Here is a 14,712-nt window from a genome sequence, read left to right as displayed (position 1 = left end):
AATGATATGACAAAAATTGAATCCACTCAATTTAATCACTATATAGATATTAAAACCCTAATTTGCAACCCACTTTTTCCAAATATTCGAGACTTTGCAAATTATGAGTTCAGGAAGCCTGCAGGAAATTCTGCACGATTACGTTCTCATGGAGTTTTCGTGAGAAACCTTACTCGTGAGAGATTAGGAAAGATTTCTGATTGGTGTGGTTGTGGAATACGTCCAACCTTACTCAAAGTTGGGCGGAGCTGGAGGTGCAGAATTTGGTTCAGGGGATGTGAAAGTATTTTGTCCAAGAGGTGTGTTTGGGATACATGAAGATGGATTTGAGGTGGTGTCAGATATAGGAATTTTTGGATTGGGGTCATTGGGATCAGTTGTGGAACCTCATCACCTTCAAGTTCAGAAATTCCATGCTCAAGGTACACATGCACTACACCTTCATTATTCTTTGTGTGAAAGCACATCTCCAACAATTCCTTGTCATGTGAGAGTGCTTTCAATCCAGTCTTCAAAGACCTCCCAGAAGTTAGCCACCAGCACTCCTTCAAATTGAGAATCTTGTAGTAATTTCTTATTGAGAACATGTCCATTGTATCTTCCTCTAGCCCAAACAACTGTTCAATTTGGTCTCTGATATACACCACTTCTCCATCTTCTTTCGTCTCAAAACTTCTTTCATGGTGGATAACAATTGTTATATCATCATCCATCTACATTGCAAAATAACAAAAATTTCAATAATGAGTACAAAAAACAAAACATGCTTAACTCAGTTTAAACTCCAAACAATAAAATAGAGCATCATTGATTTTTAAACAACAAATTTTTTAAATACAAGCAATAATACACAGATCATATCATTTATTCAAAGACAACAAAAGATACAAATAACCTTCTTTTTTTCAGCAACGAAAATAAAAAACAGATCCTAACATTATTCACATGCAACAACTTTTAATGTCCTAGATATAAACAACAGCTTGTTTCGACAAAACAGTACTATACAAAAACCAAAACAAAGTCAAAAACAGAGTATCAACAAATTTGTAAAAAAAAAAAAAAAAAAAAAAAAAAAAAAAAAAAAAAAACATTCACTTCCTAATCTGATCTTTGCCGTTTCTTTTTGCGGCAATGCTACTTGTTCAACAACCTCACCTAACAATCTAATACACAACGAATGTTATTCCAATTCTCCTTTTTCACAATCAAGCATGTGAGAAGAACAAAAACGTGGGAAAGAAGAATAGAAGAAAAAAAAAAGAAAAAAGAAGGGTCAAGTTACATCTATGTCTTTATCTATAGGTTGATGCAACCTTTTTACCCAACGAAGCCTTTAAACAACGTCACATTGAGTGAAAATTGGGAGGAGACATAAAACAACGTCGTTTTAAGGTTTCCTACGTGTCAACTTAACGTGTCACATCATATCTCCGTTAACGGAAATAACTATAGGGACAAACGTGAGGCACGATCCAATATTTGGGAGTATTAACTAAAATTTTGGGGTCGAAATTGAGGTCAGGTAAAAATTTCAAAGGGCAAAATAAGTTTCAACTCATAATTAACTACTAGACTGATTTGGTTTAAGGCAAAAATTATTTGATAGTAAATTAATTAAGAATAAAAAAATAATAAAAATATTGGTTAATCAGTCAAACCAGTTTAGTAAATTTTAGTAATTAACTAATTTAAAATAATAAATAAATAATCAAATTTTTATGAAAAAAATTATATAATTTACATATAAATATATTATTTTATTATATTCGATTAAATTACGATCTCGATTAAACATTTAAATTTTTAACTTTACAAACTCGATAATCAATTCGATTTTTAGAACCTCGTATAGGGTAGGGTGTTCACGAATTGGATTGGTTTGGATTTGGAATAAAATAAAAAGCGAACCAATTAAATTGTAATTGGTTCGGATTAATTTGGTTTTATATTTTTTTTTATTTAAACCAAACTAAATCGATTAATAGTGAATTGGTTCAGTTAGGATAATTGAATACATGATGAAATAGAAATTAAAAAAAATTTAAAAATGAGATTTTTTTTTTAAAAAAAAATAATGTAAATATAGTAAATATGTAATATCAATTAACAAGTCAATAATATTTTAACAATAAAAAAATACTCATAAATTCACAATTATAATAGAGTTAGGTTAATTAGAATAAAAGTTATATATATATAATTAGAATTTATATTTTTTATTTAATAAAAAAGTAATCCGATTCACAAGTTAATAATATTTTAACAACAAAAAAATACTCCAGAATCAACAATAATAGAGTTAAGTTAATTCGCGTAAAAGTTATATATATATATATATATATATATATATATATATATATATATTATTAGAATTTATATTTTTTATTTAATAAACGAGTAATTGGATTTTTGGATTGGTTCAGATTCTGGTTTTTTAAAATTAATATCCGAATCAATTATGATCGGATATCATCGAGTTAGATTCAATTATACCGAATTATTCATTAATTCTAGAACTAATTTAATTAATTCAGTTCGAATTCAAACGAATAATCGAGTTACCCGAATTCGTGGACACCGTAAAAATACTCAATATTTTGCTAGCATATTAAGCTGGTTGACGCTGTTGACTTTTTGATTAATTGAAATGGAGTATGATTGAGTAGTAAAGCTGGCAATGAATCCAATTAATAAGGGAAATATAGATGATGATGAGGATCACAATCACATGGCTTAATTGACAATTAACAATGGTATCCACAAGCTAAGGCAGGCACAATGATAACTTTAAGCACACTGCTATAATCTTCTTTCCTTGTTTAGCATACAAGGTACTATTCTAGTTGATGTTACACCCTAACCAAGCTTAGATGCTTTTAAGACACCGTACTTGAAGCCCCACATGATTTTCATCTTACTCCATTAATTTCGTTTCGGCCCATCAACCTTATTAGACTATTAGTTGATGAACATGTGACACATAGATATATAAATATATATTCGTACACACTTATTATTTTGGTTACTCTTTGAGGATTGAATTGAAGCCTAGGTAATGTGATATCTACCTCTTAATTCTCACTTTCCTCCTACAAACAGCACAACCCTCACCATTCACCAACCACATTCATTCACAGTAGCTCACAAGCCCAACTACAACGTGTCTTTGAAATATAGGAATGAAGAAGTAGGAACTAGGAACCCCATTGTGGACAAGGCACTCTATATTGGTCCCATCCCCATATCACAAAAGATCATGAATCAGATATTGTGTTTTTTTTTTTTTTTTCTTAGATTGTGGCTTTTCAAGCTGAAGCATAAGCTGTTTGGTCAATTTTTGAAGGAAGCTAAGTGACTTAGGAGAGAGATTGGCTTTGTAATTTTGTGTTTGGAAAGAATAATGCCAAATTATTTGTTAACCTAACATAAACTCCTGTATACGGTGAAAACTCAGGTGCAGTTAACTTCATATGAAGTTGATAATTGAGAGTCGTTAAATAATTTAACAAGTTTGGCTAAATTATCATCTAACGACTCTCAACTATTAATTTCATATGAAATTATCTGTACTTCAGTGGCGGAGCTTAGTTGAGACAAGGGGGGCCAAACTTTTGTTAAAAAAATTAGTAGTACTTCTTCAAAAAATAAAAAATAGTTCAGTTGGCTCAAATACTTTATTATGACTTAAAATACCAAAGTTCAATCTTCATCGCTATTCAATAAGTAATACTCCCTCTACTTTTGAGTTCAAATATAAAAAATTAGGTATTTTTTATTTATGTAATTTGATATTATTTTATATTTTACTGTTTATTTAATTTAATTTTTTATATGATAAAAAATATTAGAATATTCAATAAGTATTGATATTATTGTATTTGTATAAATTGATAAAAAATTCAATAAATATTATAAATTTTAATATTTGTTCTTCTAACTTCTTTTTTACATATTTTACAGGATATATATTCAAATTTTTATATAAAATAATCGTGAAAAACTAAAGAATTGATACAATTTTTTAAGAGGAAAGCTAATATTCAAGAAGGAGAACATATAACTTTTATAATATCAACACTTGTAGATAGTTCTTCTACTTTAATAAATCATGAAGAAAGTGAGATACAACCTTCAAAAGTTTAAAGAGTTACGTCTGATGAGTTTGACCTTAATTATTTGGAACGAGACCTTGAAAAACGGCTTTAAATTTGACAATATCACCCAAATCAGAGAAATGAGGTTAGACAAACTTATCTTCAATGGATTCATATCAAAAGTATCTTGACAATTATCTTCTGTCTGGCCCAAAATTTTGTTTCAAGAAGTACTTGAGTATTCACTTTGTGGCCTTGTGGATGATAAAGATATTAAGTTTTTTTATAAAAAAAAATTGATTGGATATAAATATTACATTAACGTTGTTCTTAATAATCCTTAGTCTTACAACTTATTTGTATAAATTCTTGAATCATGAGAATTAGGCAAAGCCCTGTATTAAGGGACAACTTAGTGTTGGTAATGGAAGAATGAGAACATTGATCTTGAATCTATGCAGCTCACAAGATCGTCGTCTTGTTGATGTGGTCAAATAGCAAAGCCCCTCCTCCATTATTGTCACCCGCTAATTAAATAACTAATAATGTTGGCTGGACCAATCTTTCGACTATAATTCACACCTTATTTTTATTTTTACTTCAAAAAATGCATAACTAAAACCCTTTCAACAACATAATGATTGTAACCAAATCTTGTTAGTTCCATTAGCTTAATTTATCCTAAAGAAATTTGAAGTTTTTTTTTTGGGGGATGGAAGTTGTCAGTGTCTATTATTTAAGTATGAATTATAGTAGCTAAAATCTCGATTTAACTCTTAAAATCTTTTGATAATATAATTTTAAATAAATCTATCGATTTTACGAAATTTGTACTAAGTCTAACGATTTTACGATTTAAATCTTATTAAAATTTTACGTTTTACGTTTTTATTTTACTTTTTCGATTTTATGTAAAATCTCAATTTTCTCTGGCTTGGTATGACTGAAGGGAAGGAATCAAATCTCACATATTGAAGAAATTATAATTATTGCAATCAAGTAGCGCCAATAAAACTATTTTTATTAAAATTGATATGATTTATAGGGGAAAAGAAACACTCAGAAAATCGAAATCAAGCGTGATGGACAATGATCAAAAGGACCACATCACCAGAAAATGGGTTCCGTGTTCATGGCTGATTAGGACCAATCAGGGATGCCTACAAAGACACATGTTTTCATATAGGCCAATCAATAAAGAGGAAAGAAATATTAAGATCCCACACTAAACATTTGATGTCAAAGGTTTTTCTATTTTTGTCACGATGTGATGTCCAGTTAAGATTTTTTGCTGTTTACAAACCATGAATTCAATGGCCCATTAGCCCAATATATGATTTTTTATTATCGTTGTTTTTATTGAGCCTGGAAATGCTGTTAAAATTGAACCAATTGCAACATAATGGTCATTCATTAAATGCGTTATGGAAGATATAATAATAGACTTGAATGGGTTTTTTTTGGAAGAGGTGCTCAAAGTCTTTGATTTTAATGAGAAATGGGTTAAGCTGTTAATAAGTTGAAGTTGTGTGAAAAGTGCAAATTATAGGATTAAAATCAATAAAAATTTATCAAGAAAGATAATTTCACAAAGAGAATTAAGAGAAAAAAATCCTTTATTTCCCTATTTATTTATTATTGCTGTAGAAGTTTTTACTATTTTTATGAATGAGGCTCAGAATAAAAATTTAATTACCGATATTAAATTAACTCTTAATGCTCTCTCATTAACTCATTTACTTTTTGCAGATAATTGTATTGTTTTTGCTGAGGCCAAAAAAGAGAAAGTATATAAGATTATTCAAATTCTAAACATTTATACTAAAGTTTCGGATCAAAAAATAAATCTCCAAAAGTTAGAAATTTTCTTTGGCAACGCTATCTCAATTCAAACAAGGGTAAATATAGAAGAAATTTTGGAGATTTCGACTTGGGATAACCCAGGAAAATTCCTTGGCTTACCATTCAAATGGGACAGGTCAAAAAATCAGGCCTCAGCATGGATAGAGGAGAAAATTGATAACAAAATTGAGGGTTAAAAAAAAACCTCTTGAATCAGACAGGGAAAGAGGTATTGATCAAGACAGTAATACAGGCGATTCCGACATACGGTATGAGCGTAGTAAAATTTTGCAAGAACTTTTGCAATAGACTTAGCGCAAAAATCGCAAAATTCTGGTGGGCAACTCAAGGGAAAAGAAGAGGCATATACTAGAAGAGTTGGGAGAAAATAAGGGCAGCGAAAGAGGATGGAGGATTAGGTTTTAAGAATTTTGAAGTACAGAATCTAGCCCATTTAGCTAAGTAGGCATGGAGATTAATCAATAACCTGAAAATAACATAAGTAAAAATTTTAAAACCACTTTTATTTTTTTAATGGCAATTTTTCAGTAGCCAAAAAGAGCAGAAAGGCTTCGTATTGGAATAGCATTTTAGAAGGGAGAGATTTTTTTAAAAGAAAAGATTGATGGAGCATTGGTGACGGATCAGAGATTAATGTAGGAGACGAAAATTGGATTGAAGGAAAGGGGAGAATAGAGCTCCCAATAGGAGACAGGAATATGAAGGTAAAAGAACTCCTAACAGTAGGAGAGGGATGGGATATGGGAAAAATTTAGAGCATTTTTTTAAATTGGGTTGGTGAGAAAATTATGAGGATACCAATAAGCCCAATAAATAAAAAAGATAATCTGATTTGGCCATATAAAGCAAACAGTGAATATACGGTAAAAATTGGGTATCATCTAGCAAAAGAGGAAAAATTCAAATACAAAATCAGGCAACATCAAGTACAGCTCTGAAGAAATTATGGAGAACAATATGGAAAATGCTTATACCTCAAAAATTAAAAATATTTTTTTGGGAGCTTATCATAAGATTTTCGCTATGAATTATAATTTGTTTAAAAGGAAAATGGTGAAGAATCCTACTTACAGCATTTGTCAAGAGGCAATAGAGACAGTGAAACACCGTTATTACTATGTCCATGGACTAGAGCAGTTTAGTATGGATCCCAGATTCAATGGTTGCTTACGCCAACTAATATGACATATTTTGCAAAGTGGCTACTAACAATCATTAAAAGATTGAAGGCTGAAGATGGGTGTGAAATACAGGAGAGGATAAACAGTTTAGGATTTATAAATTGGTCTATATGAAAAGTTAGGAACTACAACAAATCAGCCCAAAAGCAACAATTATTATGGCAAGTATCAAAGAAGCAGAATTCAGGAAATCAATAAAACAGGAAGAGAAAGTAAAAGAAGCAAAAATGAAGAGAAACAAGAAGCAAATTACTTGGAGGCCACCACCGTATAGATGAATCCTTCAATAGAGAAAATGGAGTGATAAGGAAGAGTGATAGCAAGATTCTATCTGGATCAACAAGGAACTTCAAATTAGACAATATTAGACAACATGAATGGTCCTTCGAACATAGCAGTGGGAGCAAGATCCCAGAAACGGAGCTGTTGCAGTTAAATAAAAGATGAGGAGAAAGACCAAGAAGCTTCAAATTTGAGTAATTATTAATAGCATTGGAATATTCAGTGTCCGACTAGTGGGAATCAGAGTTTAGAGGAAGTATTTACCTGGTGTAGCAGAAGGAGATAGCCGCCGAAGCACGGTAGTGAGGAGTTATCCTTCATCCTCTGCGGCGGAGAGACCTTATCGGATTTGTTCAGCCGCATCAAACCTTGATCCAGAACCGATGATCAGCCGGAAGAGGGAACCACCGTGGTCAGCTTGTGGCAGCCATGGAAGCACAGAGACAATGGGAATCGGGTTTTGGGTCGGGTGAGTTGGGGTTCGGGTTCGGTTAGGGTTTTCTGGGCTTAGCCCAAGAACAAAAAAAATGCCCATTCATTCACTTTGGGAACAAATTAACAGCTTTATATATCAAGTCTAGTCTTAAAAAGAAATATTTTTAAGTTAAAAAAAAAAGAAGCATAGCTTTAGATTTAGAAAATTTCGGACCAAAAGAGATAAAAAGTGAATTTCTTCGAGATAACAAAGATTATCTTTCAAGTGGTGAATTTTTGTTTGATCAAGATTTAAAAAAAATGAATTATGTTTGATATGTATTAAGCATCTTTCATTCATTCTTATTTTTTCACATGATATATTAAGAACAATAAAAACAAGAGAAAAGGACAAATAGGTCCTTGACCTTTTGTCTCGCGGATATTTTCGTCTCTGACCATTGAAAAATACTTTTAAGTCCCTGATCTTCACAAAATTTGGACGGATCAGTCCCTGACAGAAGCATTTGGACGGATCAGTCTCTGACGGAGGCATTTGGACGGAGGGACTGATCTGTCCAAATTTTGTGAATGTTAGGGACTTAAAAGTATTTTTTAATGGTCAGAGATAAAAATATCCGCGGGACAAAAAGTCAAGAACCTATTTGTCATTTTCTCTAAAAATAAAGTACTTGCCTTATATATTAATAACCAAATTAAGGTATCTTGATGAATAACTTCGTAATCATTTTTTTTAAATTAGTGCAAATGAACAAAGTAGCCATTACTATGACTTGAAGAAATATCATATTTAAAAAATTCTAAACATTTTGAAAGTCTGTTGACGCGACACTCGATAGTAATACAGTACAACTACACATTTAAATATTTTTTATAATTAAGTCTAATTAAATTAATTTAAATTCAAGAAAAATCATTTTTATCGCATTAGTTACTAGAATGTACACACGTGCGTTTCAATAATGCAAATTCTTATTTATTTTCGTCTTTGTGTTTGCGTTCTTTTTCTTTTTGATTTTTTTCTTTCTTTGTCTTAGCGTATTCTTCTTTCTTCTTCTTCTTAGCATTAAGTGAATTTCAATTAGCACACAAATGAACTGTTCAGATTTAAACAAATAGTTAAAAAGATTCAATTATTAACAAAAAATACATTGAATTCATTTTTGGATCCAAATAAACTTCAATTAAACTAAAAAATGAACCGAAATTACTTAAAAAATAAAAAATTTGGTCAATACTTATCAGTAGCATCAAGTGAATCTCAATCAACACACAAATGAACCGAAATAAACTAAAAAATGAATCGAAATTATTTAATGATGACATCAGAAAAAATCAGAACTAATAAAGATGTTAGTAAAATGTTGGTGTTATTGGTGATGACAATAACGAAAAAGGAAAAGAAAAATAAGAAGACACAACATTGGCGGAGGAGGAGAAGGAGAAGGAGAAGGAGAAAGAAAAGGAGGAGGAGAAGGAGAAGAAGACGCGTAATTTGAAATGTTGTTATAATAACTTGGTTAGACTTGGTTAAGTATTTTGCTTGAATGTAGAGCTTTATTGATAATAATGATAGTGTATACAAGTATTTTTATCCGTAATAATATTACGGGAATATAATTTTTTAAAACTACGACGGTCCTTACATTATAGATTATGGCACAAAAAATTTATAGCATTAAACTACTTTTACATAAAGGTCGTAATGGACAAAAGTCCCTGTCGGCTAAGAAAATCAGGGTCTCTGTAAATAAAAAATTGAATAATAATTTTTTAGTTATTATTTTCATATGAAAGAGTTTAATATTTTACTAATAATTAATTTTAACATTAGTTATCTAAAATTTAAAAGAATTTAACGTGTATACTTTTATATATGTTGCACAAATAAAAATAATTAATTTTTATGCTTGCTATTTAAAAATAATATTTTTTTCTATCTATATATAAAAATATAATTAGATATTAGTATAAAAAAATTATATTGATAGTTATAAAATTAACTCAATTTTTTTCTTAAAATAATTAAATCTTAATTCTAACTTTTATTCACAACATTAGTATTTTTTCTAAATTATATGTAATAAATATTAAAAAAAAAGTAAAAATATAGATTAAAAAGATAAGTAGTAAAAATTTAAAATTTAATAAAAATACGCATATAATAATATTTTTTATTTAAATTATATTATGTTAATTTTATTTTTTTTAGAACAAAAAGATTGAGAAAAATAAAGAATGAGAGAAAAGAGAAAAAAAGATAAAAAAAAAAAAGAATAAGAGAGGGAGTTTGTTAATTTTGGAAGTTAAGAAAAACTTTTATTTTAATTATAAAAAAATATATGGCTACACATTTTAATTCGTCAAATTACTAATATAAATTATAAATTATAAATTATATATAGAGTGAAAAGAATAGAGAGAAATAGAAAAAAATGATGTAAATAAGAGAATGTAAAAAGGAGGTTTACTAATTTTTGAAGAAATATTTTTTTTAAATTTTAATAAAAGAGTATCATATATTCATATGAAACATTTTAGTTAGTAATATATAAATATAATATATAATATAACTATGTTTTAATTTTAATATTTTAATTTAATTTAAATGTAATTAGAGAATGTCATATATATTTTTATTGTCAAATTTGTAATTAGTCATTAATAATAATATATAAGAGACAGTGAGTGAAGAAATGAAAGAGATTGAAAAAAAAAAGAGATAAGTGGAGACAATCTTTTAATTTTAAAAGAAAATATTTAATTTTAATTACAATATAAAAATAAAATGTGATATATTTTGATTGTAAAATTAGTAATATATAATATATACATTGACTCAGAAATAATAAATAAAACTATAATTTCTCTAACAGAAACAGTAGAGATTATTTACTAGAATGATTATAAAGATATATATATAATATAAACACGGATTTAGAAACAATAAATAGAACTATAATTTCTCTAACAAAAACCTGTAAAGATTATTTATTAGAATGATTGTAAAGATTATTTATTAGAATGATTATAAAGATTATAACCATTACTCAAATAAATGCTAAATAATTGAAAGAACTCAAATAAAATAAAACTAAGTCAACTAATTACAATCGAAATAATATAGTCTATCCATACTCATCTAAAGATCCCACTAAAGCTAAAATATACTTAAAACCAAACCACGACCTCTATATGCCTAAAGGCACAAACTACTAACCTCACTGAAAAAGAAAAAGACCTAACTAATATCTATTGACTATCAATTAAAAATTTCTTCCCATTTGGAGAAGTAGTTTTGGTCTAAGTCATGGGAGACCTATCCACTTCTACCTCTCTCTCCAAAAATATCTATCATTTCCTGGTCTGAAACAGCTTGAGAATGCTCAAATGGCTGAGAGCAAAGAGTCCCAAATATCTTTTCTTCTGACAGAAAATTCAATGAACTGTCACATAAAAAAAATCAAAAAATAAATCAAGTCAGCATTAATAAGCAAAATCATCAATTTTATCATTTTAAAGCTAACCAAAAAAACAGCATTTCCAACCTAGACACCCCGTCGAAGTTCTGAATTTCAATTTTCTGTAATGAACTTTCAACAACTTCTTTATCACAGGCTTCTATTTCTACTTCTGGTTGAGTTTCTACTCCTATAAAATTACAACCTAAATCAATAAAATAGTTAGATTCTGACAGGTATTTAATTTGCAAAAGAAGGGACAACTCACCATCCTTTCTACCAAACGTGTTCTTACACGCGTCACATCTACAGTTCATGGAACATCCAATACCAGCCTTTGAAAAACAAATCACACTACCATTAATAACTGATATTATAACTAAAACTAAAGCATTCATGATACATAGCAAAGATGTATGAATACCTGAAAACATTCACAGTATTTCTTTTGGCAGAGTGATTTCTTGCAGTTACATCCTCTCTTGTGTCGTGATGGTGCTGGAGTTTTATTTGGGTCATTCTGAAAGTGAAAAAAATAAATAAATCAATAAAGTTTTAGAACGAGGTTAAATTCCAGCTAGCATAAAATGAGAGTTGAAGTTTAATTTCTGACCCCAATTTCAGGTTCAGAGATGACTTTAGGAGTAAAAGCGAGAGGGTTGCGCGACTCAATCTGCTTGCGAGCTTGAAGGACTTCCTCTCTATGATCAAGTTTGTTGTGGCAATTCTTACATGAGCAGTTGCCAGTGCAGTAGGTACGAGCAGCAAAGCACTCACAATATCTTATCAACAAAAAGTCATAAACAACAAAAATATAAGTTCGATTTCAAAGGCCTGTCACATTGTAACTTACTGCTAATTAATTTATTATTATTATTATTATTATTATTTGATTTTAAATCACTTATTTAACTTACAGTTTCAAACACTTTGACTTTTTGCAATTACAACGCTTGCAGTCTCCATGTCTTTTCTTTTGGGGACTATTTTGATTGACATCTTCATCAACAGTGAAATCTGATGCATAGGAACTATCCTCAATTGGCTGAGGCCCAATGTCTGATAAATCCACCTCCATTGCCAATGGATCCTGATATTCATGGCTGTTATAGATTTGCAGGGAAGTGCAACTAGGAAGATTAACATGAATTCCACAAGACCAATTGTCATTACTTATGACTTTTTTGCCTCCCTTCAAAGCTGCAAGTGCATTCAAATCTAAGCCAACTGCAGGCATAGTGCATTGCTGTGAACTACTATTGCATTTTGCAGCAACCAGTTGCTTTTCATTAGAATGTACAAGAGAATCAAATTTTAAATTATGATCTGAATTCTTCCTTTGCACATTGGCCGTCTCAAAGTCTAGACATCGCCTCCGCTTACTACCGTTCATCACAGAAACAAACTGCAAACAAAAGAAATAGAGCTTCAAATAAATAATTTACTTTTGCCAGGACATACCATGAAGCAATTGGCTAAAATCTAGAGATACTCGCTAGAATTATAATTTATAAATGCAATGCAATGTTCACAACTAAGTATAATATTCATAATTGGTCGCAACAGTAACAAACTTATCTACCTCAACATTTGCTTTGTCTTTTGTATTGCTAGTTATGGCAACGTAATGTTTGTCCTGCATTTGGTCTATGACTGCTAAGGGCTCAGGATGATATTCTTCTATTTTAGCTTTGCTATCATCTCTCAGACCATTATATATGGAAGATTCCGGTATCAGAGACATAAGATGGGAATCTGGCTTCTGCATTATATCCTTAAAAGCCGCTGCTTCATTTGGGGAATTGAAAACGAAGAAATCAGTATCTCCAGAGATTAAATTATCACAATGCTCTGATTCTTGCCCCTTCGGATCAAATCGAACCAACTCCTGATTAAGGACTTCAATTGAATCAAGAGAGTTATCCACATGACCAGGATCATAGCCAGGGTTACCCCAATTATTATATTTTAAGGCCTGTGGTATCTCAGCTGAGAAGTCTGTGTGCTCACCAGGTAGAGCAATCGAATCATCAACTGCAGATATTCCATCATGAAAATTTCCCTGAGATTCCCTCGAGTTATGATATGGATGACATGAATCTGCAATAGCCTCGTCACTTGTCTGAAATTTATTACCATCTTCAGATGACACCCCAGGCCTTGATTTCCCAAAAGGGTTATGCCTAGAGATGTGAATAATAATTAACAAGTCAGAAATAGTTCATTGAACAGTATTCATACAGATATAAGCAAATAAAAAATAATCAAACAAGGAAGAGAGAAAAACCATTTGAACATCACCTCTTGAGCACTTTTGATTCCTTGAAACTGGTGAGATTGGGTGAAGCAAAAGCACGCGGAGGGGATGGAAAGCTAAGCGAGCTAAACGTTTGACCAATCTGATCAGGCTTCTCGGGCTTTATAGGCGACAAACCGTTGATGAAATTGAATACAGGGGAATCCTGCCAAGAGCAAAGAGAAGAAATATAATTAAAAGTAGATTAATTAAAAGGATTAATTCATGTAAAAACAGATAATCAAGACTATAAACAAATACAGCAAATAAGAATGTACTTGTAAATATACATATTCAGCATCATAACTAATTGTACCTTTTGCAGCATTAACCGATGGGAGGAATGAGTGAATGACCACTAACTCCAAAACAGAAGATGATAAGAATATTATAATAAAAAAAAGGAACTTGAAAATTGATACCAGCATGAGACCTCTTAACATTTTTTATGGAAAAGTATTTCAGAGTGCCTAGAGTACCTTCCCCATATAAAATTAAAGGTGCTCTCCGATAAGAGGATAATTATGAAACGCAAACCACAGTACGCGAAACGCAAAGCAAAAGAAACTATTTGCAATCCCTACAAATCAGTGGCGGAGCTTTGTAGTCACAGGGAGCCATTATAAAAAAAAATAGTAGAACCATTACAAAAAGTATAAATAGCATAATTGGTCAAATGTTATGTTACTAATCAGGCTACACCCTCTTTGATACTCACTTCTGTCACTCATCCAGTATTTTTCTTTTATTTCAAATTTAACATGTTGGACCCTCCAAAAGTTATCTTTTTTTTCAAATTTAACATGTTGGCCCCTCCAAAAATTATCCTCAAGTTCCGCCACTGGTGCAAATTGAACTGCATGGTGAGATATTCATAAAACAGATATTCCAAAAACAAGAAAAATCACACACATAGCGTTTTCGTTTTCCATGAATAGACATGCAGAGAAGGCAGAATGGGAAGAAGAAAACGTAAAACCTGGACACGAGAGAGGGAAGGGTTGATCTGGTTCCTCTCCGGCGTGCCCATGACCATTGTTGTGCGTGGCTATATCACAGGCACACAATGCAACAGTTTGTAACTTCGTATGAGTATG

The 14,712-nt window shown here is 30.6% G+C and overlaps 1 protein-coding gene and 1 long non-coding RNA gene across 2 annotated transcripts; both read right to left on the bottom strand.

The window, feature by feature from the left end:
• Nucleotides 1-7,215: 7,215 nt before the first annotated feature.
• On the bottom strand, nucleotides 7,216-8,002 carry LOC140179620 (uncharacterized). The gene is made up of 2 exons (XR_011873254.1): nucleotides 7,688-8,002; nucleotides 7,216-7,564 (listed from the first exon to the last, which is right to left on the bottom strand). It is a non-coding gene; the product is annotated as an uncharacterized lncRNA (long non-coding RNA).
• A 2,915-nt stretch (nucleotides 8,003-10,917) lies between these two features.
• Nucleotides 10,918-14,651, bottom strand: LOC112748054 (protein tesmin/TSO1-like CXC 2). The gene is made up of 9 exons (XM_029292909.2): nucleotides 14,595-14,651; nucleotides 13,621-13,781; nucleotides 12,902-13,502; nucleotides 12,237-12,724; nucleotides 11,933-12,137; nucleotides 11,744-11,839; nucleotides 11,588-11,654; nucleotides 11,407-11,509; nucleotides 10,918-11,304 (listed from the first exon to the last, which is right to left on the bottom strand). Exons 1-9 carry the CDS (start codon nucleotides 14,649-14,651, stop codon nucleotides 11,178-11,180), a joined length of 1,905 nt encoding a protein of 634 aa, XP_029148742.2. The 3' UTR covers nucleotides 10,918-11,177.
• Between the last annotated feature and the right edge of the window lie 61 nt (nucleotides 14,652-14,712).

Source organism: Arachis hypogaea, chromosome 15, assembly GCF_003086295.3.
Source record: "Arachis hypogaea cultivar Tifrunner chromosome 15, arahy.Tifrunner.gnm2.J5K5, whole genome shotgun sequence".
Classification (NCBI taxonomy): Eukaryota; Viridiplantae; Streptophyta; class Magnoliopsida; order Fabales; family Fabaceae; genus Arachis; species Arachis hypogaea.
This window is presented reverse-complemented; position numbering and strand designations above follow the sequence as displayed.

What these genes read in the sequence shown, in the direction of transcription:
- LOC112748054 (XM_029292909.2), bottom strand. Translation starts at nt 14,651, where the DNA reads ATGGTCATGGGCACGCCGGAGAGGAACCAGATCAACCCTTCCCTCTCT. An exon ending in CTTCCCTCTCTCGTGTCCAG is followed by an intron (nt 13,782 to 14,594) that starts GTTTTACGTTTT and finishes TGCTCTTGGCAG; the next exon opens with GATTCCCCTGTATTCAATTT. An exon ending in AACTTCGACGGGGTGTCTAG is followed by an intron (nt 11,305 to 11,406) that starts GTTGGAAATGCT and finishes TTTATGTGACAG; the next exon opens with TTCATTGAATTTTCTGTCAG.